Here is a 27,271-nt window from a genome sequence, read left to right as displayed (position 1 = left end):
AGGTATTGCTTTCTATCTAATACCACCGTGACGGTCCATGAATTATTTCTATTGTCAATTTAGAACTAATTTTAACCATAACTTCACATCTTTTATATCAAAAAACAAAATTTTTTTGTTTTGTTTTTCAATTGCAGTAATCAATTTCTAAATGTCCCAAATCTGAAATTCGGTATTACAAATATAATAATGTATCTTAAATACAACTGTGTTTTACTTGAAAACATTTTCACTTCGTGTTTTTGCTTTACGCCACAATCACAAACAATGGCAAACATAACGTCGCTTTATCATTATCTTCCCTCCATTTTCTTTTTTGGACCCAAAAGTTCAAAAGTCAGATGATTGCAATTGAATCGAACACACATTGAAAATTCAGATCCAGTTTGCACACTGACATACAGACATTTCTTCCTAACTACACGATATAATGTAACTCTAACCGACATTTTCTCAGTTACATCAATTCACTGTATACTAGTATCCTGAAAGTTGCAGATCACGATAGACAGGTAGATACGAGCACCAATATCACCAATTCGAATGACTGAGAAAACATCACTATGTAGCATAAACTAATATGCAATAATATTAAACTATCAAATTATATCTAATATATTTTATTTTGTTTTCAATTTTCACATATTCAAGTAGCACCGTTCAATGTGTAATCATAAAAAAAAACATTTACTGATAATAATAAAATTTCTGAAATTCGAATTACGTGTAGCAATATTTGAGTGCAGTAACAATAGAAACAATTACCCCAAATAACGATTAACTTCCAAGCAAATGAAAAAAAATGTAAATTAAAAATCAGGAAAAAGTCTTTAAAAAAGTGTATTTCAGTATTATGATGGAAATGGCTTTTTGAAGAAAAAAAATCCCGTATGATGAAACTGGAGTAAAATATAACTTATTAGTAGTCGATTTCAACTGTTGCTCGGAATCCTCTGCCTTGGATGGATGCGTCTGATTGGAAGGTGATCCATAGTTCACCGGACGATGATTGTAATACTGGTGGAGGCTGCTTATCACCACAGAATCTATTAAACAAAAAAGTAACATTGTGAAAACCACGGAAGTGACGTTGCGATGACAAGTGACGTTGTACACAGATTTAAACAGCGCATGTGTTGCGTTGAAGTTTTAATAATTTCCAGGTGAACTTTTAATATATTTAAAAGAGTATTGTGACTGATTGTATACTTAATTAACCAGTAGCTTACCTTCCCATAGATTCGTCACCACCATCACTGATATCAAGAAAATCAAACCGACAATTCTCCTGATTTTCGAGATCAAACACTTCGAATTTCAAACGAATGGTTGTACCAGTGATCTTCCATACACAGTCCATTTTGTTGGGATAGGAATTTGGGTAACCCGGGGACTCGAGAGTACCAGTTGTACCTATTAAGATAAAACAAAAACAATACGTTGAATAATTTAAAACGGAATATTTATTCAAAAAACAACACTGGATTTTACAGTATGTTCTATGCATGTTGTGTGATGGTTAAAGCCTGTCTGTTCCCTCTAGTAAATTTGCACTCAAATTTGCACTCGGTTCGCACGTCTTTTATTATCGGTAAAAACCAAAGGTAGATAAGAAATAAGTGTAGGCAACTGTGGTAACAAGCGATGAAGGTCCATAGTTAGCCACACATTGTCCGATTCTTTAAAAACACGTTGACAAAAACATTTTTTGTTTGCGAGGCCTAACAGTTACTAAGATCAATAAACATGGTATACAGTGGGTGGTATTAGTAATGGTAACTAGTCAAAAAAGCTAGACGTTTCGAACAATGTTCCTTTATGGAAAATATAAGTATGTCTTGATGATCAGTACGTTCGGGATGTTCATAAACGGGTCTGACAATATATCATTTGCGGGTTACTGTGTCACGTGGTATTTTTAGTCCATACGTCATAATTATCCACCATTGTGTCATCCTCGTTTGTAGTAGTGATACTAAAATAAATGCGATTAATTTACCAGTATTCACAATATGGGGGTGGAGCATCTTGAATCTAAGCCAAATCGAAACAAACATTATCTGTTTAAATTCGAACCAGATTCAAGATATAGTAAATATTGATAACTAATCTTATTAATATTATTATCATTTGTACGTCTGTTGACTGTGCATGTTATGCACAAATTTCGAACGAGCTTGTATCACGGATGTAATCGAACAACACGTCACATGCAAATAATGAAGTAATTGTATTGTCTGCGGTGTCATGGGATGACTGTATCGTTCATTAAGTTGGTATTAGAAAGATTCCGGGAAAAGATTAGACTAAACATGACTCCGAGGCGGGTTTATTGTCCGGTTCGTCGGACCTATAGATAATGCGTTATGCTTGGTCACGTGATATGCGAATTGCAGCTCATGAATATTACTAACATCTCACACTTTACGTGAGACACGAGTCGTTTGTTTGTTCGTGATCACTCTCCATTTACACAAACACTGCCCTGCTTCGTATTTTAGCCATTTTATAACTTTTTATTTTATTTTCACTAAACAATGTAAATAAGTATACCTAGACGTCTAACTTTTGTAATACCCGTACTTACCGTTGAAAATACCACCACAATGTTCACTTGCACTCTCTTTTTCCTTCATGAAGTAATCCATGACAAATAGGCCCTCGTGTGGCCACTCCGAATGAAAGTGAAACCAAACCACCTGTGAGTGTGTGTCGTGACCACCTGGCCAATCAGTGGGGTTACATATCCGTATATAACCACCTTCCGGTCCATAGCCTTGGCGGACAGAGATGTAATCACGACAGTCGTCGTTGGATTCCGGCCATATTAGAAAAATCAATCTAATAAAATGAAAAGTATTAATTGTATTATGTTAATTGGTTAATATATGCACACTAGCACCACTTCGCAAAGTTTGTACGCCAAGTTTATAATAATTAAGTGATCGCATCGTAGTCGAAAAATGGGGGTCATTTTTATTTCCAATAAAATCAAGTACGTTTACAACCAGTTGACTAATCCACTGAAATGTCTCTTATTGAAGTCCGTGGGACCGAATAAATTATGCTCATCGGACTCGTATGATCTAATCGAGTTAGAAACCCTTCGGATGATGGTGGTACGGTGATGCGTATCTTAAAAATCGGCATGTCTATATTTCCAATACCCGGATAATGTAAAATATAAAACGCAGACATATTGGTATTAAAAGGGAAAGGTGTGGAAAGTCACAGGTGAAGCGTGTGGTGTCACCACTGAGAGTGGCTCAGCGTACAGCAAATGAATGAATACGCAATGAGGTACGCCGCGCCCTCTATTGATGAAGCACTTCTGTGACGTCAATATGACGTAGATGCGTATGACAATGTCGTTCAGACAATCCAGTTTGATTGTGTAGTCGTTCGCTATTTAGAATTTAGCAAATTTTTAAAAACAGTATTCATGGACGACCACAGTTAAAAACAACATCAAAGCTGTGAACAGTGTTCTTGACCCTAAATTACGTCATAAAAAAGAACAATGTAGTGTTGCATACCCCACGGAAATACTGAGATGTTCGGGTGCAGCGATGCTCCACACACAGTCCAGTGTGTTGTTGTTATCGCGGGGCAGACTGGGAGAGTTGAACGCAGCGTCGTGTTCCGTGTGGTGTCCACCGCACGCATAGATCACTAAAAAAACAAAATAAGATACGGAAAATAGAAAAAAAATATTTCCAGAAGAAAAATATAGTTGTCGTCATTGCATATTATATATGCAGAGCAAACGTGTACCCCCATACTTGAAGCGGGAGAGTCGTCACCTGCGCATGCGTCAGATAACCATAGCGTGTCATTGTTTACAAACAAGCGAGTGTGTTGTTATCGCCGCTTGGGACTAAATTCCCGCGCATGCGCAGGTGACGACCCTCCCGCTTTAACAGAGAATAGTAGAAGCTGCACGGCATCCAAACATAGCTCATATCCCTAGAACTCTGCTAACCACGGTAGTGCGATCAATAAGATGAAACACTTACTTTCACAACCTTTCTGGTCTTGTTCTAAAATGTAACCAGGGTAACACGAACACTGATAGCCACCCACTGTATTGGCACATCGCTGACTACACCCACTATGTTTCTCGTCATCACATTCATTTTCGTCTGTTGAAATACAATGTAAGAATTAGGGAAGTTCGTGTACGATTGTCAAAAAAATCTTAGAATTTGACCGCTGGTGGCACTGTTCATACACCGGCATTATTTAAGCTCACTTTAAAAAAAGATTTGATTTTATGATAGCCGTTTGAGGGTGATATTTACAACCATTTTTGACTTGTATCTATGCGAGAGGAAAAAATCCGCTCGCGATGGATTCGGGTGGCGCGACGCATTTGGTTCGAAACAAAATTGTTGAGGGTTTGTAACTGTAAAATGTATACAGTATTTGAACACACGAAAGTTGAAACTTTAGTAACGATATTGTAGTTATTACAATGAATCAAACAAATAAATAAATATCTTCATCATGTCAGTTCATCTGACCACAATTTTTCGCGATTTTCCACGATTCTTGAGAAAAAAAAAAGGCTTTTAGTACGAAAACGGGATATTTCTTTATTTAAAATGTATATAATCGTACTTGATTTTGTTTGGGTGGTCAAAACGACCCGGACTCTATTTGGCATATTCCACGAGTTCGTTTTTTGTTTTGTTCAAGGCTCTTGCCCCTTTATTTGTCTGTATGCGTCACTACTATGTCGTCCGCCATTGCGGCGCCAGCATCCATGGCGCCCTCACACGACAATCTGTCTAAACGTGATCACTTTAAAAGCAAATGCGTTTTGCCAAGCGACACTGTTATCAGGACTAAACATGTAAGCTTCCTGTGAGAATCACAGCAATCAAAACAGCAAACAAATTTTTCAAAATTCCCGATGTATATTCACTGGCAAGTTATAAACAGTTGGGGAAAATTTACGTTGAACGTGAGCCATGACCAGTAATATACTAGTAATGTGCTTGAATAAACACTGTTGTGCATACCGTGGAGGTGAAACAAACAAGTGAACAATAAAACTACAAAACGAACGTGCAAAAATATGATACAGTCAGTATCATATTTAAATATGAATTTTGCTTAGCATTTTCCGCAAAATAGAAATAATTGGCAAATCCCACTCCATAGACACGAATCAGTGAGTGTGGACGTTGTTATCAGCATATTCACTGAACTGTAAACACATGAGCAATTCACATTTTACTAGGACCCTTGTATGGGAAGCTGTAAACTCGCAAACAAACAATTGTAACAATTACATGTAATCTCTTTCTATAAATAAAGACCATGTTCTGAAGAGTGTAATTGACATTCCAATTTGACGCTACTTGGACTGATTCAAGCACTCGCGGAATGTTGGAACGCGCACGCCCCTTTCCAGTCTGTTCTATTTAGCCGATACTGGCGCTACTATTCAAAGTACGAGTTGTAGGTCAGTCTGACAAACTTCAATAAACAAATAACGAAATATATTTTTCAAAGGCTTCAATAATACATTCCAACCATGTACCACCATTTTTATTTAGCCTATCACGTGACTACCTTGCAGGTACATATTTCATATGAAGTATCGCAAAAACGTTGTTGTCTGTTGGTGTTTTTTTATATACACGAGTCAGTTAAGTATACGGATAATAAACCAACTTCACACGAACCCGTGCGTTGATGGCGTAACACTAATTGTAAAGATTTGAGGCTGTGGCGTAAGTTTGGTCATTTGCATATTGATATTGACACATTTTATGAAAAATCTCGTGAAGATTTGGGCTCAGTATCAGACCTAGCAGTTGAACAAGAAACGTGTGTTACACTTGAATTTGGTGAGCAATACTCACTTTGCTCACACTCCAGTGATACTCTAACTGCGAGAAATGAGCTCTCATATTACACCGATATTCTCCGTTTAATACTAGAAGTACACGTGATATTGCTCCATTCGTGTATGTCATCTGTATCGTATGACGTCATACTGATAATATTTGAACCTAGTGTGTGTCGATTAACCAGTCGCCGTAGGATAAATATCCAGAGGCATTTTAGAGGTTACACATGCAGTACAGTGTAATTACTAGACTATGTATGGTATGGGCGAATTCTGGGGGACATGCCAACAAGCTTACCCGGAGCTGTAGCTATATACATTTTGAATCTGGCACGATCACAACAAAATTAATTGTCATTATTGTCGAAGATTTAACGATTGGATTGACATCACTTGGAACCACGAAGCTATTGGCCAGCGAGTACTACGGCGAACGCGTTTGCTATGACAGCACTTCGCGGATATTCGAATTTTCGAATCCCAGAAGCAAACACCTAACGGCATATTCCAACTAGTCTGCAAAACCCTGTGCAACATTAGTGGTGTTTATCGGAACGTCATAAAACCGACCGCTTTCAAGGGGGGAAAGTATGACCCATGTGAGAGATGCTGGTGAAAGCCTAAAACGAGTGGAAGAAACGAATGAGCGCATGCGCCAATTAACTGACAACTTCCAGCGAATGCAAGAGGACATACAATCCAACAAGGACTTTCTAATTCGAAAAACGAAGAGACTGAATAGGATTGCTGTTAACTTGCATCGCATGACAGGCCAGGTAAAGGAAATTAAAGAACAGCTCAAAGTGTTGAAAAAAGACTTGGCGGAGGAAGAGGAAGAAGAAGAAAGGATAAGAAAATTAAGACCGTGGCTCAAGAACTGAGTGTTTCGTAGTTTTGGGATATCATTATCGGCAACGGGTTGTGTGAGAATTGAACACATCACACGGTACTCGAGACACTTTGTAAGACTCGGTTTAATAAGGGTGCAATTAAACGAGTAATTCACGATGGAGGGTGATGCGGCTATTTCATTGCCAGAAGCTGAAGCCAAGTACGCCAGCCTCCAGCTACGACTCGATAATTTGCGTGTAATTGTTGAAGACTTTAGCAGAAGAGTGCGGGCGAGAAAGGGGATAGTAAAGAAGCTCACTAAAAAATATCTGTCAGTGAGAAAAGACGTCAGTGCTATGAAAGAAACGTACGCGCAGGTCACTGGTCGGTTGACGGAGTTGGAGCGACGCGGCCGTAAAAGTAGACGCCGCTACCGAGAAATGAACGTACAGTACGACGTGTTTGAACTGATTTCAATCCCGGAAGTTAAGATTGAACGAATGATGTATTTTATTAGTGAATTCTTCAGGATTTTAAATCATATGGTAAATAGGGACCAAGTCTCGGCGATTGAAAACGCGCAGTTGGATCTCTCGGCGAAAAAAAAGTCGGTGGAAAATTTACATCGCGACATTGCCGTGCGGCTTGGGATGGACGACGAGAGGATGGAACAGCTCAAAATTGTATACAAAGCGTACGAATATGTATTCGATTCCGAATCTTTTAAAGATCTTAGTGTTTTGCGTGTTTCGGAAGTCTCGCGCATGCTTGACGCCCTCAACATGCCGACTGACACGGATGTGGGGGAGACCTTTCGCCTCGTAATCACTTTGGCATGTATCTACGAACACCCAGAATTGCTGAATTGTCTGAAAGAGCACCAGAAAGTTTTGCTTGTAGCCACCTTGTTCGGATGTGGTGGAAAACCCGAAACATTGGTTTCCATGGAGCAGTCCAAACAGGACCAGGATAAAAAAGACACACAATGCAACGATAAAGAAGCCACCTTGTTCGGATGTGGCGGAAAACCCGAAACATTGGTTTCCATGGAACAGTCCAAACAGAACCAGGATAAAAAAGACACACAATGCAACGATAAAGAAGCCACCTTGTTCGGATGTGGCGGAAAACCCGAAACATTGGTTTCCATGGAGCAGTCCAAACAGGACCAGGATAAAAAAGACACACAATGCAACGATAAAGAAGCCACCTTGTTCGGATGTGGCGGAAAACCCGAAACATTGGTTTCCATGGAGCAGTCCAAACAGGACCAGGATAAAAAAGACACACAATGCAACGATAAAGAAGCCACCTTGTTCGGATGTGGCGGAAAACCCGAAACATTGGTTTCCATGGAGCAGTCCAAACAGGACCAGAATAAAAAAGACACACAATGCAACGATAAAGAAGCCACCTTGTTCGGATGTGGTGGAAAACCCGAAACATTGGTTTCCATGGAGCAGTCCAAACAGGACCAGAATAAAAAAGACACACAATGCAACGATAAAGAAGCCACCTTGTTCGGATGTGGCGGAAAACCCGAAACATTGGTTTCCATAGAGCAGTCCAAAAATGACAAGGATAAAAAAGGCACACAATGCAACAATAAAGAAGTAGAAATGACATAAGTACATTGTAAATAAAAAACAAACATTTCCAGTAGCAGTTTTTAGTAGAATAAATTGAAACACGACAATCACATAAACGACTTACCAATGCACATTTTTTGATCGTGTGCGAGATAAAACCCTTCTGGGCATTCACAGAGATAGGCGCCCTCAAGGTTCTTACAGGTATGTGAACAGCCGCCATTGTTTTCAAGGCATTCATTGACGTCTGTTGGCAAAACACAATAATAACTTAAACTTTAAACAGTTTTCTTAAATGTGCATCTCTGTCATATCAGGTGACCATTAACGCTCTTGCTCATTACATTACAATCTTAAAGAAAGGGTAACATATTTAGGTGATTAGAAAACATAGTACAATCATGTCGCATTCTGATTCTGTCGATGTTTATGTTTTCCGTTTTTACATACCTGTGCAGTTTCTGTTATTCGCGGCGATAGTGTAACCCCCTCGACAGCCACATGCATATGTACCGATCAAGTTCAAACACGCAACCTCACAGCCTCCATTGTTAATCTCGCACTCGTCTACGTCTGTATCAGTGGATATAAAAATGATTTGTCAAAATTGATCAATAAATAACATTTCAATATGCTAATGAAGAAGGGCCATTGCCTGACACGTATAGATATACTGAATAGACACTTAGGAAAACTACTAATCGGTGAACACAATCGTTGCGCCGTGCCATGTCCCACGCGACGTACAACGCGTGTCGAGTACAGTGTTTGCCGGTTTGTAACTCAAACCTGTTGACTGTGACGCTTCTGGATAACAATGTATGCTATATTATGAATTTCAGCTATTAACACGACACACGAACTTGAACACGAAATTGTGATCGTATTTCCGGTATTCGGCGTTGGATTGTGGATCGTTATGCAAAATCATGTAAAATCAATAACTGGAGATGTCTTTTTTACTAGTATAGCCCCTCAGTCGTCACACCGCACCGTGTTTGATGTGGGTCCCATTTGTTTACATTAAAAGCAGAATGACAACAAGTGTTGCGATTCAAGATTCCCGCGATTTTGCCAAAACTACGACTTCCAGGGGGCACGACTTGGCAATTTAGGGCTTGGTTAATTGATTTTAATGAATTGTTTTTTCCCAATTTACCTCGAGCCACGTACGTGGCAGCGAACCTCATCGTCTGGTCCGCCTCTTTCAGATCTACCGAGTGTAGTCGCAACCGCAAGTGAGGGCCGCTGGATGCCACGCCGACATTTCTCTGTGACTGGCACAACTGAGTAATCACACCAGATTCAATGTCATCTCCATCAATGATTGTGAGGTAGTTTCCATGACAACCAACCCCATTGTCGACTGAAAATAACAACCAAGGAATTAAAATCATTATAATTAGAATTGCATTTAACACACCAATATATTTTAAATTCGATCTCGTCATCAACTTACTGGGTATGAGTAAGTCCTCTATTGCCATAGTAACGATGAAGCCTTCCGGAACAGATATCTGCCAAAGACAATTTGTTTCAGCTGGGAATGATAACGGGTAGTTCAGACTTTGAATAGAACCAGCCAAGTCAGTCAATACCTGTCGGCATGCTGGAAAAAGTTAAAAAAAATGCATTGAAATTAACATATCTCGCGACAACCATCGACATGTTTAATAAAGATTTTTAGAAGTACGTATGTTTTTGAGATATGTAGTGGATTGGCACACAATTCAGTTGTACATTCACAGCCCACACCAAAGTCACCAAACCAACTTACACCCAGATTTGAAGCGAAGAGAGAATCCAGCTTTGTCGCCACGTTTGATATTTCCTGCGTGAAGCTTCAACCAAAAACTATCCGCGTCGGCAACGAAATGGTCTGGTTTATTTTTCCCACAGTATCGACCAATCAATGGCGCCAATACGCCTTTGCCGTGACGTATTTCTAGATAATCATCGCCACAAGTTCCGTCGGCAGAGGCTGTAGATGAAATAAATACTCCCATGTTATAGATTAAATGCTCGTTCAGATCGGATTTATGGGTATGGGACAACAGGTGCATTGTATGCGCGTATTTTTTAATTTTTTTGAGAGAGAAACAAATTTAAGTTTAAGGCCGTTCAAACTGGTTCCGGAGAAGTCATAGTAAAAGACTTTTCTTGGTGGAATTTAAGTTTCTTACATCCGACAGTTGCGTACGGCATCAGCCACCAACTTTGTAATAGTTTTAATAGTTGCTTAGAACAACGATTACCAAATATTATCTACTACTAGTATATACCAACCACAATGGGTGTTTTTTCCGTCAAGTGCGAGATCTCCCATATTGTGTGAAAGGCGGACAGAACATCTACCACATAAATCGAATGATTTGAATTGGAATTTTTTCATAGCTCAATGTCGAAATGGTGATCTTTCAGATGGTAACATGACGCTGAAATACTCTTACTTCATCAAATTTGACCATCGTCAAATTTGTATAAAACAGTGTTAAGCGTTGAAATACACCCAAAATACTTTTGCGTTTGTCGAATCACACGTTTTTTCTTCCCAGTTTTAGTGTATCACGTACGCCATTTCACTACAATAACATTACCTCGCAAAACATAGTTCGCGATAAAATGGTTCGTATTTACGTTTTTACTGAAGTCTGACACTAATAAATAGTTCGGATGTCGCATACGTTTTTTTTTTCCATTTTTTGTAGTACGTTTTCAGATGTAACAGCTACAGGAAAATGGCCGTGCGTAGTGAGGTGATTGACCACAAAATTGAAGGCTGCCTGTGGCAGAGGCACTATTGCGTAAAGCGCAATGGCCTCTGGGAAGGAGATTGCTTTGTGCAGTGATAATAACGCTTATCGAACTGTGCGGAGTTCGACTTTTTGCTTTGCCATGAGTGCGTTCGAGTCGTAGATATATTGGTCCGTTGCTATGCGAGCGAAACTCGTATAAAATGTATAAAATTTATTTTGAAATCACGCCCACTAGCATTTTATGTTTGAGAAAATTACCTAAACACCTTTTTACCTATCGAGTTCGTAGTTCGCTATCTTTTTCCCAACATCGCCCAGTTGTGACGTCATATATCAGTCGAATGAAAACTGGGCAGGCGCGAAGCGTCCGCGTCACCCCGATGCAAAGACGCGAACATTCTCCTTCCCAGAGTTCCTTGCGGTTAGATCGCCGAAATAACTCTGCCTGGGAGATTGCGAACGCGTCGACGATTTACATCTACGTCTCCTACCGCAGGATCTACTTTTTCATTATTTTAACATTTTGAAAAGATTTTAGCATTGAATGTAAAAATATTTGATATATTATTTTAAATAACACACATTTTTTTCAAGAGAAACTTAGGATATATAAAACAAATGAATTTAAAAAAAACGCGGAATACCAACAATTTTGGTGTAAAATGTCGCCTGTGGCAGAGTCTAGTTGCGGCTCTCTGTAGCTCCCTTGGTCAAGAAGACTCTTCAAGAGAGAGTGTGTTTTTACGTTCGATTTCACGCATAACGCGTGATCTCGCAGTGAACGGAAAATGGTCTATTATACCAGTATCGTATTATTAACATACCTGGTACGTTGAAATACTTGAATTCCATTGTCACAGTGAAACTTTTCTGTACGGAGATCGTCCACGTGCAAGTCTGGTTGCTCGGATACGCATGTGGGTAATTTGGTGACATCAAGTTTCCCTCCGTGCCAAAAATTGTTCCGCCACAATCTGTAAAATGAGAAATGTTAGTATCTTCATTTAATAATATACGGTGGCGCTTTTCCGTCAAATGGCGCTAGCGACAAACAGCGCCGCCACGTGACGTTCCTTTGGAAATGTATCGGAAACACGTCCAAAACAACGATAACAAGGCAAACAAACTACGACAAACCGGAGACACGGTGACAGTTGTACATAATATTGGTCTGTAATATATCCTGGTCGCTGAGTCCTTGCCTCTGTCCAATACTGGCACTAACATTTTTAGGAATCAGGGTTTCCTCGCCAGTCATCGTAAAATACCTTTTGCCATAGTGCATTACAGAGTCGTAGTCGTATGGCTGATCTAGTGAATCCACCTAAAATGAACAAATAAACAAAATAATAAAGAATCTGAAAAAAACGGGTATAGATAGCTGCACCATGTGCGTAATATGCTATTTTGTATTATATGCCGCAACGTGGTCAAATTAAATCTCTCTTCCAGATAAATTTCTGTTCACAGAAATCGATTTGATTTTAAACTTGCATTTCTGTTTTATTCAGTGTCCAAATGCCGATTTGTTTGAGGGAATATGACGTTGGGATACCCTTATTCACAGTCCCTCTTTCATCTAACGTAAAGCGTATGCCAAATGCAACATTTGCTTTATTTACAAGATATCTGAGTTAGAAATTGTTAGCAAGCAGTCGAACATGCTGAGCATAGAGTCATAAAGCGCAAAGACCTATGGGAAGGAAATTGGGGCTAATTGTGTTGGCGTGTTCCAAATAGGGTTCGAAACAGCGCTGCAAGTCGGAATTTTGGGTATTCCAGATAAAAAAAAATCAGTCGAGTTCCGACACACGCCTTAACTGTTGATTCCAGTTCATGACTCACTTCACTATACATTTGTATATGTTAAAGACACATAACGCGAGATCTCGCAGTCGGAACGCAAAATGAGCTATTGTTGTCTCCGACTTCAGAGTGTGTTGTGATTACTCGCGTACTATTACATACACCGAGTCAGAGAGATGTGAATAATAACAGCGTGGTCATGGAATGCCCAGTCTGGTGTAGAGGTCGCTGTCCGACCATCGAACTTTGCTAGACGTTTAAGGTTGAGAGAGAATAAATCACGAACAACGCATAATAGAAATGTAGTGTTGTTGAGTTTAGTTGATTTACAGTGTTTATGTCATTGCATAATAACTGTCAACGCGACACGACTTCCACGTCTACAGATAATAAAAAAAAAATGACACCAACCTCAGATCGTCCTAATTTATCAAAATTATATCTTCCATGAGGCCATATGTGTTCTGTCATGACGTCGACGTAGTCGTCTCTGTCAGGCCTGTTCTGCTCGTGCCAGAACCCAACGGCATGGCCTAGCTCGTGTACAAGAACTCCGAACGTCTCGCAGCCAGGACCCAGCGAGAGGTATTGTTCACCTGTTCCGATACGGCCAACATAAGAACAGCAACTGCAAGTAGGAAACAGTGTTAAGTATTGCACTGGTAAATTACATTACCCCTCCAATATTAGTTTCCGCTCATTTCCTACATTATAAATATTCTTGCTGTAACCGCGACGCACCAAAATAGGCCGTGGCTTACAATAATAAATTTTGCAAAGACTGTAGAATAGTCTGAGCATGCGGCCATGCGAAATTTGCTGGAAATACAAGACTATAGTAGTGTATGACGAAGATATTTAGCAATGGGCCGTTATGATACAACGACCACCGGGCTTAGTTTCGGAGTTAGATTTTTACTTATTCGGAAGGTAACGTATCCGATTAAAAACCGCCTGTGTGCTTTCAGCTTATCGCCTGTATATGTGTATGCTCTTGCATTTGTTAAAGCGCCACAGCCGCAACACCGTGGTCGATATATGTCCCATGCGATTAGTACAACGCGTGTATAAAACTTTGTTTACACGAATTCGAATGCGCGCTATGCGACCGCTGTGGTTATGCAAGTGGCGTCTACTGGGCAATATACATATATCACTAAGTAATTTCGAAATCATGTAGTGCATGATGAGGGATTCAAGTTGTTCGGGGCGCAATATATGTCCGCATATTAACATAATTTACTGTAAAAAAAATTAAACCCACGCTCAACTCCGCGGGGTTTCAAATAGCCTTCCTTTTGATCTGAACCATTATGATATTACGTTATTTCGATTTATAGAGTGGTCATTTTGTCAAGGACAGTGTATAAACTCGCGGTGTGTTTGTTTATTCGTTGATTCACCCCATATGTGTAACACAGTATCATACACGTACTTTCACATCGTTTTTTTTTTATACATTGAAGGCATTCTGCCAGCACGATAGGAGTCTGACATACTTCGTACCTGATGCAGAGCAACTGGGTCAGTAAGGGTCAAACACATGAAATCTAAGTGAGAAACGAACGTGCAACAGGGGTACAATGAGCAAACACACAATCATGTCAACAAGTGCCTTCACCTTTGGGTTGGCAGTCACGTTCGCAGAGTGTACAATTATTCACCCGTGGCAATTCACGAAAACAGTTGTAAAACAAAGACCCACATTCCTCTGCTGTTCGATATTGCCAGCAAAATACAAACTATCAACTGACGATTTAGCTTGTCTGTGTTAATCATGAATAGAGTTACCAAGCAACATATACATTTTGCTGGAGCCAGACATGGGAGGATCCTCGATTTGAGTAAAAAAAAAAAAAAAAAACACGAGTATACATAATATCAATATAGATTGTTCACAATTCAGCAAACTTGAAAGGTCGTTAATAATCCTGTAATTGTGAATGGTACAACTGTCACACTCCTAGATAAAGGCTTTTATGATTATGTCAAATATTGTCAAGATCATAGGTTGTCACATTTGCGAGACCATTGCGCATTATCATTATTAATTGACCTGAGTACATTTTGGAAAAGAATGAAAACAACACGATTCTTACAATTCACCCTCTTATTCCCAAAAATACTGGGACATTCAAACTGAACACAACTTGTATGCACCTTTAGAAATGTTTAAAAACAATGCCATTAATAACTTTAAGTCAAAACAGTACGGTAATGATAGGTTGTTTTGAAAAACTTATCTCGAGTTCACTATAGCTGACAAACATTTTAAGAAAATCAAGACTAAATTTTAAAAAGCTAAAGCGCAAAAATTAAAACAAGCAGCCTGTCGGCTGAAATAGCTCCGCTGTTAGCAATACACATTTCAATTAAAGAACTGAAGATATCATTAGAAAATGAACAATATGTACAGTATCAAAGCAATCAGACATGCTGTTTTCAACAAGAAGTCGAAAATATCACTTTTCATCAAAAATTACAAAAATATTCACAAAAATTAGGGAATTGAAGATATCATCATGAAATGAACAAATCTAAGAGAGGTCTACCCAAGGTACATATACACTAAGTATCAAAGCATTCAGGCTTGTAGTTTTCAAGAAAATTTAAAGTAAAAAGTTTTCACGGACGACGGCGGACGACGGACGCCGACAGACAATCACTCATATGATAAGCTCCGCTCGACAAAGTCGACAGCGGAGCTAAAAAAATGGTTTGAACATGATTGTTGGTCTCTTCGTAATGAAATTCGTAGTCATGCTATAATTTGTTACATAAGTATTCTTATGACCCATATTTACGTGCCAACGTACAATTGAGGTGATCTATCCAAATTTTGAAAAAATTCTAAGGAAAATTACTAACCAGTTGAAAATATAAGTAAAATAAAACCGAAATATTAGCTATTTTTTTTTTAACCCTTACTCAACAAAAATAATAGTGCGACTCTGAGGTTGCTAGTGAAATACAGAAAAAGGAAAACAAAGCTAACTGCAGTTCAATGTTGAGTGGTCAAACCTATAAAAGTGAAATTAGGAAATGAATCTTCAAGTGAAGATAAACTTTGTAATAAAATGCTATAGATATGATCACCATAGATGCTTGCATAAACTTGTATTGTTTGTATTTCTAGTGGCTATCCTCGATCCAGAGTGCTAGTCTGTTAGTATCCAGTCATAAAACTGGATCTAAATCCTAATCCATCTAATTACAGCTATTTGTAGTTGCTTAGAACAATTATTCTTTAACAATTATGACTATTATCTCAAAATTGAATCTCGCCGAAATAAGCGTATACCGCTCTTTAGCAAGATTTGCGATATGTGTAACAAGGGCTCACTCTCCCTTGCAGAATCTTCGTGACCTAGAGAGCCACAGAGAGTCGCAACTAGACTAGTGGGACGCTTCCTGGCGACTACCTAGCTTAGCGAAAAAAGACCCATAATGTCTGAGACGGAGAATGACAAGGGCTGTATTACAGGTGAATTTTATTTTCTTATGGAGTATGGAAGCTACACTGACAAGGAGGCAATCCCACTAAAACTTGCCAAAAACAGGGCCGCTCTTTTTGACAGATGCACAGGGAAAACGGTTCAGTGTCATGTTTAGTAATGTAAATTTAATTTCAGTCAGTGAAGGGAAGGGGAAAAAACCTCTCGTACTTTTTTTTCAGTTTTGTTTTTGTTTCATATCATTTCCTACTTTATTTTCTGATTTTCTTTTTATTAATAACCATTTCTCTTGCTGTCGGGGTTGAGTTAAGTGCTAATAAAGATTGATTGTAGACACGTACACTGTCGCTTTATATTTTACAAAGCATCGATAAAATGGATTGACTTTAGATGCAAATAACTGTCGAGATCTCGTTAAGAGCGAGAATGTCACGAGACTTGTTTCTTGTTTTCAAATAATGTTCTATTTTCTCCCATCATCGCGTTTCGAATACCATGGTTACATAGGGGACAGGGGTGTAACACTATTGTGTGAGTGTGTGTGTGGGGGGGGGGGGTCAATTCTCGTTGCTCCCTCGCTCCCAACGAGATCTCGGCGGTCATTTTCATCAAAGATCACCTGTTACCGCGATGGAAATGAATGTAGTCCTTCTCTTCCGTCCTTGTGACGAACCTCAGGCACGTGTCTCGTTCCCAGTGGTCTATGGCAGTCTGAATAGTATCCCTGGTTTTATCTAAAAGCAAGAAGATACACGGCAATGTTTATTTTTCAAGCGATTGCCACAGTTATTAAGAGCATCACATATAGTATGTGTTTGTCTCGTAGTGAAGCAAAAACATACACAAGTATACGTGATTTTTGACGTTTTCTTTGTAACCATTAGAGCCTTTTTCGAATGTAATTGTTAAATTAATCAGTAGTTTATATTTATAAAGCCGAATAAAAAACGTCACTAGATAGCATTTGATGAGGCGATAAAATTTCAACTCTCTGGATCCCCGGTAGTAGTAATTCACGGTCGAGGGGTTACACACGCTTAATTTCACTTTCATTCATAATTTTCTCAAGGAATGAAATATATGGGGCATATTTTGCATTTGTCACATATTTTCAATCCATGAAAGTGAAACGGTGATATAAGTATCTCGTGTATCAATGTATAATAACTAGAAAATGTAGTTTCGGTTAACCAAAAATGTTACATTTATTTAGTTGCTGTTTGCATATGTGTAGCCGAAACATCATAATATTTGACCCCGCGTGCGTTCATCAGCGCCTTCAATAGAAATCAATGTACGACGTGTGAATAAGAAGTGAATTTTTGTTCACCGATGAAGTCTCGGATATAATACCCTGGTGTCGAATTTTGAGTGTCGCACGATTTTCAAAGACTATTGCTGTATAGTATGGGGCAATTCAAGTCAATCAAATTTACGTCGGGTGTATAAGCTTCAGAAAAAGGCAGTTCGAATGATTTCCTCTGACAATTTTAGCCAATCGTCGTTCTTGAACTGTTCAAAAAACATAGTATCTTGCCTATCGATCACAGAATTTCATATTTTCTAGGTATCGTAATGTACATGGCAACCAACGGCTTGGCGCCTTTATATATATGCGATATGACCAGTCCTATTTCCCAAACCCACAAGTATAGTACACGTTGCTCTCTTTAAAATAATTTACGCATTACTAAATGGAAAACATCCATGGGTCAGAGGACGTTTCAGTATAGAGGGGTAACCTTATATGGAATAACTTATAAAAAATTCAGCCTCATTAGGCATTTTTAAGAAAATTTACAAAATATATCTTTATGAAAAATGTTGTTGTAAACGCCCGGGCTCAAGCCTATAGTGTGTATATTGTGTATTTTGTTTCTGTAGAAGGCCCAATGAAAATTACTTTACTGTATATCGGCCTACCCTCTTTAAATAAAAAAGGTGTTAAATAAAAAAATATCTCATTTCGGGTATCCAAGATAAAGGACGTATGTCTCGTTCAAGAAAATGCTTTATACAAAGGGTGCTAACAGTTATGGTACCAGGATACTTAGCGCGTGACCCCACAAACTCCGTTATTCAATTTGTTCTACCGCCGCTGTGTGCTGCCGCCGTTACTGCCAATTGGCAAATATCTCGAGTACATTTCCCACGCGCACCTCGTAACCCGTGGTACAATGTGGGGTACACATGTGAATCGTCAAGCACCATGAACAAACACTCCCCTGCTCCTATACTAATACAGATGATTCGACAGACAGTGTACCTTGTCAGTGTACACACTTACAACCGTTGACTGCGGGACAGAAGTCAAAGCAAGACTCGTCGTTCTGTGTATTTTGTCGCATTCTTAGCGTTAACAGTTTACAAGGAGATTTGTACAATCTATTAAAGTCCCGTAGTAGAACACATGTTAATACAATGCCCACAAGGAAAACAAACATGAGAGAAACTATTATGGACTTTATCTGTCAAACTGTTTCACCTTGACCGTGCTGTACTCGTATACTTAACACGGGAATATTGGAAAAATTTTCAATTATATACAGTTGATATGCGCTTCCATCAACAGCCACAGTGCCTTCAATACAATCAACAAAATGTAAATGATATTTTTAAAATGTGAAATGAAAAAAATCACTGGAAAGGACATAAAGACAACTACTAAAGTTTAAGTGACTGTGAACAGGGCCATCCATACCTGTCAGAGTATCGAAATACCCATAATTGCTTGTCAGTGTTTTGCCTAATGTCACGAGACTTTTTGCGAGATGTATAAAACCCTACCATACATATACCACATTGGAGTATAAGAAGAGGGCCTGCTTTCGTCACGATCGGTATCACCACCCGGGCAATATAATTACTCTATCCTCTCGGAAACACACTCACTTCAAACTAACTTACTTGAAAATGTATCTGATATTGTATAAGGTATGATCCCGTCTGGCCAGAGTCTATTCTCCAGTGAGGTAGCAGCTCGTCTATGTCTTCTCTTCCTCCTGTCGGGGTGTTGAATTTTATAAGTATATGCGTTTCTCTTGAAACGGTCAGTGTAAGGAGCATCACTCACAGACTCAGCCCTGGCCCAATCGTCCATTAAAATATCTCCCTGAAAAATATCTGCACACAAATTTAAACAAAATGGTTATTAATTTCCGATATCGATTGGGTAGTTTTCTTTTATCTAGAGGATATCAATTTCTGAATTAATACAGGTAGATGCAGAGGAATTTTAATTAGTGCACTGTTATAGTTTTTTAAGTTTTTTCCACAAATTCCTCATGTCAGGACGCCCACCCCACACTAGTGTCAAAATGCGGATCGCCTAATTCGTACATACTCATAACTTAAGCACTGTCGGTGTTCAGTGGGAAATGTGAGCTTTCTAGTGTTTACTGAGCCGTGCAATACCACCGGATCTCGTCAAATAATGAATCACATTATATCTGGACCGAATACAACAAGTGGTCGTACTTTGCGCGTGCTTCACCGACTTTGAGAAGCAATACATCATAAGCGATTCAAACCACCTGCAGGAGGTTGTCAGAATTCGTCACCAGTTACTTGCGAGAATGTGATGATAAAATAGCCTGCAATTCCTCGAAATGTTCATATCACATATATATGGTCACGTGTATGTATGTAATTGTGACTACACTCAAACACTTATCATGTTCATTTTATGAGGACGACAAGGTTGACGGGAAAGACAGTGACGCCAACAATCCTGTCAAAAGGCGACGGATATGTCACTAATTTCTACATACGACCTTTACCTAAAATAATGGCCATTAAAGACAATCCATCTCAATTATCCTCGCTCACTCTCAGAGCTTGGAGCACTATTGTACCCAGTTGTAAGATGTGTCTGGCTGTATGGTTCCAACGCTATTTGCCGCCAGTCACGCAGTGTCTGAGTGAAACAGGCTGCACACACAAGGACATCGATGTCTCATATGTTGGTTTTGCTACAGCACTATGATCAGTTTCGCTGCACGATTAGATGCAACATTTGCTATACTACTCCGAAATAAGATCGAGAACAACAAAACACTTTGTCCATATAAATATAGAAACCGCAACATACATCTGGCGTCAACTTCAACGATTTGTCCTTCATTTCATATGTTTACAAACACTTCAGACCAGTGTCCCAAATAGCAATGATGATACTAATATAATTCTGAAAGTATCAGGTCAAGTCGCGATTTTAATGGCACAATTCGCCAATATTTGTAAATTAAGAGGTTCTCTGTCAAAATATCTGGGTTTTCAAATGATTCTGTAGCACATATATTTCAGGAGCGATTTTGACCACCCAGACGAACGTGATCGTATATATTACACCCATGGGCGCCAGTATACAAATTGGGCATATATGCTAATTGTTTTAATAAAGAGGAAATTATATCGTATAAGAGTCATAATTTTGGAACATGAACATCAACTTATTCACTGTTAACTGTTGTTGTTTTTTATTTCTTGGAATTTGTCAATAACATACACGCTCCAATCATGGAGCTTTTACAACTCCATGCGCGAGCTTTTTTTAACTCCACGGTTCAACATAACCGGATTAAGTATATGACAAAAACGAATGTGGATTATTTTAAGCTATTAGCTAAACGCCCCCGGGGGGGGGGGGTATTTACGCAACTTGGTAGACTGAGGTATGACAGAGAGAAGGTGGAACATAGCTACTAGCTATGCGTCTGTGATGGTATGAATGACGCATGCTTGTTAGTAAAGGTATTCGGTCCTGGTATTAAGTCGAATGGCATGGAAGCCAAGATAAGTGACTGATTGGTCCCTGTACACACTCAAAATGCAATACAAACGTAAACTAAGACCCGTGTATGTAGACAGTCAATGCGAGTTCTTATACCGCCTTTCACAAAACTATACCAATTAGAGTCATTTGAGGTTAAAAAGGCCAACCTATCAATTGGTGTTCGTTTTTTTTTTCCATTTCGGAAGTCTCCACGCCAAGTCCTCGATAAAGAATCTGAAGCCTTTAGGGTCAGGCACTGAATATTATTCCCATTTTAGTTGCGTCTGCCGTGGTTCGGAATCAATTAATATCAGTGCAACGATTGTATAGGGCGGAACTCCAGAACACTTCTTTCGGTAAAGTTAGTGGACAGTGACTGTGATAAAATAGCCATTAAGCCAGCGTGTTCAACCAGAACTGGCCTGATACGCGTATATGCAATCTAATAAAACAGGTCTCCGATCAGGTGGACGAACACGAATAATTGGGGGATCCATTATTGCATTCGTGAGACTGGTTTAATTAAAGGCGGGTGGTTTGGCGATAAACTTGAGTAACTTAACGAAATAATAACTCCGACGTACAAAGTTTGTTTTGTTAAATCTACAACTTAGCAGTCCGTGAAGTCCCAGCCGAGCAGAACTAACTATTTACAGTTTGGGCTCTCTGTAAAAAGGAATTGCAGTTTGATCCCGCCTTGACACTTCACAGGCATCTACATGAGCTGTAATTCACAATACGCGATTTAGATATGTGACAATGTAAACACATGTTAGGTTATAAATCAGGGTAAGATTACTTACGTGAACGAAGCTCGCGTTACATCATAGTAATACGACATCTGAGCACGATCACAGAACAGAATTCGTGTATATGTGAACGAAGGTTTCAACTCTTTTAAGGTTTATTTGTACGTGGCAATATCAATAAATGTAATGGACGTGAAATTAGTTATTTATCCAACACAAGACAGACTAATAATATTTATCTCCGGTCACCCGAAAGTAGACATGTTTCAATTCATCAAAGACAGGTACTATTTCACTGCTATTTTTTTTTTATCGTTATCGCAACTCGTGGAAACAAAAGATTTTTTCCCCTATGGTGTCATTCAATACATCTGAGCACAGACCTATGGTCTCATTTACACTACAATAGTTAGATGCGCACTCAAGACTCAATAGATGCGACACTTATGTTGCGTAAACTCGGCAAGTGTGGCCGTCTGGCACGGATGCCTATACTATAACACAGACACGAAGTAATTTGACCTCAGCGATCCCAAGTTCATTTGGGTTTTTTTTCCGACAAGAATGCCAACACTTTTTAAAGGCACCATAAGTCGTTATTCTCATTGAGTATAGACGTATCTAACTTTTATTTGTCATTGTTCTGGTACATATATCTTTACGTTAATACTATAAATGATGTGGGTCTATTTGGTGCTTTACTCTCTTCGATTAGTACAGTAAATACACACTATCTTTCTTTTTTTACTCGACTCCGTTTAGGACATGGGTCAGGGGACAAACGAGGAGATGGGTACAACGATTCAGAATAGATTTCTTGTATACGTGTTTATTTCGGAAATCAGTCGCTCACTAAGGCCAATTTGATATTTTCGACCCTTTACACCATGACGAAGGACCCCGCCAAGTGTCATTTTGAGCTTTCAACTCAAAATATGTCGAGTATAGCTCCTCACGGCTAGACAGTTTTGTGTGAATTCAAGACGAGTTTTCAATGACCCAAGCCCTATTACAATACCCAGCACGAACGCGGAGGTATTCGTAAGACTTACACCAGTAGACTGGAAGACAAAACATTATTTCCTCGACAGAATTAAACTTGTTCATGTCAGGAGAGAGGGACAGAAAATGAATTAAATAGATTTCCGCTTAGCATAGCACACTCAGGGGCCTCAATCGACAATTCACTTGTATACAACGTGCATCATACAAACTCGCAGACAATGGTAGGGAAATGCCACCGGTACACACTGAAACAATGTCTTTCAGACGGCCAAAATGCGAAATTCTATCGCCCATCAAATTGGAAATTTTAGCGGAAAATTCATACCCCTTCACAAACTTTTTTGTTGGTGTGGATTATGGATTATTTGTGATACGTACTGTTTTTTTTCGCTAAAAATAGCTTTGCGATAAAAGTACTCCGTATGTCTAATTTATATTTATATATCCCACGAATATATGTGTGTGAATATTAACAAAAGAAAAGTTTTCTTTTGACATCAATCTAATTCAAATCTTCGCGCATCAATCAGATCAAATAATAACAAGTTTTGATTGGTCGGACTTTTCCCCCTGGCCATGACATACTGTATTAATCCGCCAAATCAATGACATCACTGCGAGATTTTTTTTTAATTTATAAATAATTTAAAACGTGCGTATCTTCGCATTGATCTTATCAGTTCCATCATCGTTAAAACGATGATGAAAACATATCACGTACCCCGATCATGAGTTGAATTGTCTGTGTGGTGTGTGATATTGTTTACGTGACAGTCGAAAAAAAAGTTCATCAAACCCAATGTCTACACTCACCAACAAGGACAGCCAGACTGATGTGTTAAAAATAATCGTTGAAATTAATTGAGCGTTCAACGGACTGTGTTTGGTATCGTTAAAAGCCATAACTAAAAGCTGATGTGGCGATATGACAACATTGGCGAATGTTAAAAATGTTATCCTCGTAGAAAAAAGTAGATCAGCCATATAGCAGCTGGGAACTTAGTGTTGTTATGGAAACGGAGTCAATATGCGGAATACTGGCACACGATAATCAGCAGGCCCTATGCAGAACTTGGACGCAATTAAAATAACATGAATCAGCTCACGCATTAAACTGTTTGGAGATGTTTTACCAGGTGTACCACCAGCACAATGCGCTGACCGCTAGTTCCAACTGACTTCAATCACTCGTCACAATAACTGCTGCTAAACACAGCGCTGACAACAACTTTCATAGTATTACACATTTGTAAAAATGGGCCACCGTACATGACGTAATACGAATGCAGACCTATCTCAGACGGAGTGTGATACTATCACTACGAACATAAATATTATTGGAGCTTGTTATGACATATTGTATAACGTTCGTATGATCATTGTCATCAAACTCCGCTGACACGGGGAGATTGTATTATATTTATAAACAAGCTATCGACAATGGCAGAGTCATGTTACTTGTTCTCAAATTTGATAACGGCAGTCAGTGTGCCGTCTTTGACCCTGCACGAAGTCAGAACAATGCACAAAATGGGTCATTTTAATCACTGTTAGTCTAATAATTGCACATTCTCCCTAATGTGGATGATGTGTACCTGGTCAGACTGTCCCAATTAAAGCGCCTTAGTTGGCACACCGCGTCGCGTTCGATATTGGTTCCATGCCGGGGTTCCATGCGACCTATACAGCGCATATAAAAACATTGTTGACACGAAATTCATGCGCGCTGCGCGACGAGTGTAGCGCGTTGCGTGACGAGTGTAGCGCGTTGTGTGACGAGTGTCGCGCGCTGCATCACGAGTTTAGCGCGTTGCGTGACGGGTGTAGCGCGTTGTGAGTGGGGCGCGTTGCGTGACGAGTGTAGCGCGTTGCGTGACGAGTGTAGCGCGTTGTGTGACGAGTGTAGCGCGTTGCGTGACAATTTTAGCGCGTTGCGTGACGAGTGTATCACGTTGCGTGACAAGTGTGGCGCGCTGCATGACGAGTATAACGCGTTGCGCGACGAGAGTAGCGCGTTGCGTGACAAGTGTTAGTATGTTACTTTATATTAGTATCATCAAATACTGAATTGAGTAAATCCAAGTTTTGTTTCTTTGCTATCTCAGCTATTAAACAACTAGTTTATTCTCATAAATGAATTCATTATATTCATGGACATGTTCAAGTCAATCGCAATCAGCGAAGCCTAGCTTACTATGACATTTTTTTATTGTATTTTAATGGTTAAAAGATCAAGTAATATTCAAATCGACATTTTTCAAATCTAAGTGAGAAATCTAATAAAAGTAACAATTGCAAAACAACTGTATAAATCAAATATATGTAACACTGCATATGTCGGCAATATGTCAGGATATTAAGTTGCGCTGATTGATGATAACCATTATGGACAATGGCTCGGATATGTTTGATGGCCATATACTTCAAATAAAACAAGAACTTGATAACGACAACGAAATGCATTTCAAGCCCATATGTTCCTTGAAAATCACATTTTTTTCGGGAAAAAAATGGGTAAAGTCGCGGACACCACGACTTTCGTGTTCACCTCATGTTTTCGTAATTTGGGTGTATTAACAACTCCGAAAACTTCTTATTAAAAAAAAGAAACAAAGACTGTATACAAGTCTACTATTTACCTTGCTAAACTTCCATTACGGGAATGCAAACTTAGAGTGGACTTCGTTCGAACAGGGAATAAAAAGAGCGAATTTTGCTTTGATGGCGAAGCTAACAGAACTTCCGTGATCGTGACAAAATACCGTGAATCCGTGCCAACTTTTTTTCAATGACGCACATGATATACAGTGAGTCGGCACACTTTAGGGAACTCTACTGTTCGGGAGCATCCAGTCATAACACGTAATGATTTTACGTGTCAGTCCACAATTTCCTTCCAAGCAATAAGTTATGCTGCGAATCGGAGTGCGGAATGAGTTTTGATTATTTGACTGTATATCATATGGTGGGAGATAGTAACACATGCGATGTTGTGTAAAAACGAAATAAAACATTTCTCCTCTCCTCTGCAATGTTGTTGTCGGTCGCTTATCAATGATGACTGCTGTATTTTAGAAACTGTGCATTTAAGGACAGCTAGTAGCAAAGGGGCATTTCCCCTAAACAGCGGAAACACGGCGGTGAGTTTGCTCCAAAGTTAGCAAACAGCCTTTGTCTTGTTAGCAAAACCCGACACAACAACTCCATCGTACTTTTCTATTTCGACACTGGCGATTTTCAATTTCTGTCTGCATTCTGTTTTCAATTGTTACTTGGAATACAAATATGTACCCCCTCTCACACTAATCTAAAACCACATCCTCAATTGACGCCATCGCCATAGCAACAACGGAAAGGTGCCACAGAAGTACAGAGATTCAAAAGATACTAGGCGGCCACAACCCCTGGCTAAAACTGAAATGAACAATACCGGCGTTATTTTGATGACGTTCAGACGTCTGCAATGCCATAGTCCTGCTAACCTTCGCTGACCCGTAATCGCGCACAACTCAACCTTCGTGTATCGAATTACCTCCCGGTATATCTAGCTGAGAGGCTAAGTGTATGTATGTTATACGTGATAATGTGTCGGTGAAAACGGCATACTTAAAACTCGCAACTTGAACCTCGGAGACCAGCCTGGGTGAAAATATTGCGATATTACAAAACGTTTTTTTCTTTATTTGTTCTCAAAAACAAGGAAACTGTTATTATAGTTATATATAAAAGCGGATGTATACATAGTTGTATATTTTGGTATGGCGTTGTGTGTTTGTTTTTGAATTGACGTTTATACGCATTCATTATGATTACAAAACATACACACTAAATTCAACTTCATGCGACACTGCTACTACTACTACGGGAACGGCGGGTCAAATCGGTAATTGAGACATTTTGCATGGATATTTACCTTCAGTTGGACAGGGGTCACGTCCCGCAGACAACACGACGTTGCCTGGCGTCACGTTTTCTGTCAACACTGTGTCACGTAGGTGATGATTGCCCCGATGATGATTTATATGGTGGCGCTGATGATGTCGCATTACCGGTCGACGATTGTTTCTGAACGCGTGTCCCATGACTCCGTTCGACTGCTCTTCATCTTGCCCCAAAGACGGAGACGCCAGGAGTATCAGCAGATAGACGCAGACAAATGATAAAGTCTTATTTTGACATGGCATACTGCAGTCCAAACACTATATTTTTAAAGTGACGTTGGTATCTTGACTTGCTTCACAGTGATTCCAATCACTTGCCCCAAACTTCACGATCTCGTTGTATTCCCGTCCGCTCTGCATGCAGCTGTGAGTGTGCAACTGTGGACACTGGAGGTTATTCTACTGTGGCAGGCTGGGAAGCCGGGGCTAGAGTATACATGGCTCGATGACGTCGCACACGCCATGTGGGGTCCAATTTACACCTTTTGGGTTTCCCGCGAAACGA

The 27,271-nt window shown here is 39.4% G+C and overlaps 1 protein-coding gene across 4 annotated transcripts; it reads right to left on the bottom strand.

Moving 5' to 3' along the window:
* Window positions 1-591: 591 nt before the first annotated feature.
* Window positions 592-27,271, bottom strand: LOC100303519 (tolloid). 4 transcript variants are annotated; one of them, XM_078007174.2, is made up of 16 exons: window positions 26,739-27,270; window positions 19,205-19,420; window positions 16,917-17,031; window positions 13,254-13,470; window positions 12,174-12,360; window positions 11,861-12,010; window positions 10,058-10,261; window positions 9,740-9,889; window positions 9,440-9,646; window positions 8,731-8,853; window positions 8,405-8,527; window positions 4,017-4,142; window positions 3,537-3,672; window positions 2,588-2,841; window positions 1,230-1,413; window positions 592-1,046 (listed from the first exon to the last, which is right to left on the bottom strand). In XM_078007174.2, exons 1-16 carry the CDS (start codon window positions 27,007-27,009, stop codon window positions 920-922), a joined length of 2,790 nt encoding a protein of 929 aa, XP_077863300.1. In that variant the 5' UTR covers window positions 27,010-27,270; the 3' UTR covers window positions 592-919.

The sequence above is a fragment of the Saccoglossus kowalevskii genome, chromosome 1 (assembly GCF_978046115.1).
Source record: "Saccoglossus kowalevskii chromosome 1, keSacKowa6.1, whole genome shotgun sequence".
Classification (NCBI taxonomy): Eukaryota; Metazoa; Hemichordata; class Enteropneusta; family Harrimaniidae; genus Saccoglossus; species Saccoglossus kowalevskii.
This window is presented reverse-complemented; position numbering and strand designations above follow the sequence as displayed.

Bases quoted from the DNA above. Each gene is read 5' to 3' on its own strand.
- LOC100303519 (XM_078007174.2), bottom strand. From the start codon at position 27,009: ATGCCATGTCAAAATAAGACTTTATCATTTGTCTGCGTCTATCTGCTG. The intron at 12,361-13,253 runs GTTGGTGTCATT...TGTTCATTTTAG, and splicing joins ATAAATTAGGACGATCTGAG to GTGGATTCACTAGATCAGCC. The intron at 8,854-9,439 runs GTAAATTGGGAA...CCACTGATACAG, and splicing joins TGCCACGTACGTGGCTCGAG to ACGTAGACGAGTGCGAGATT.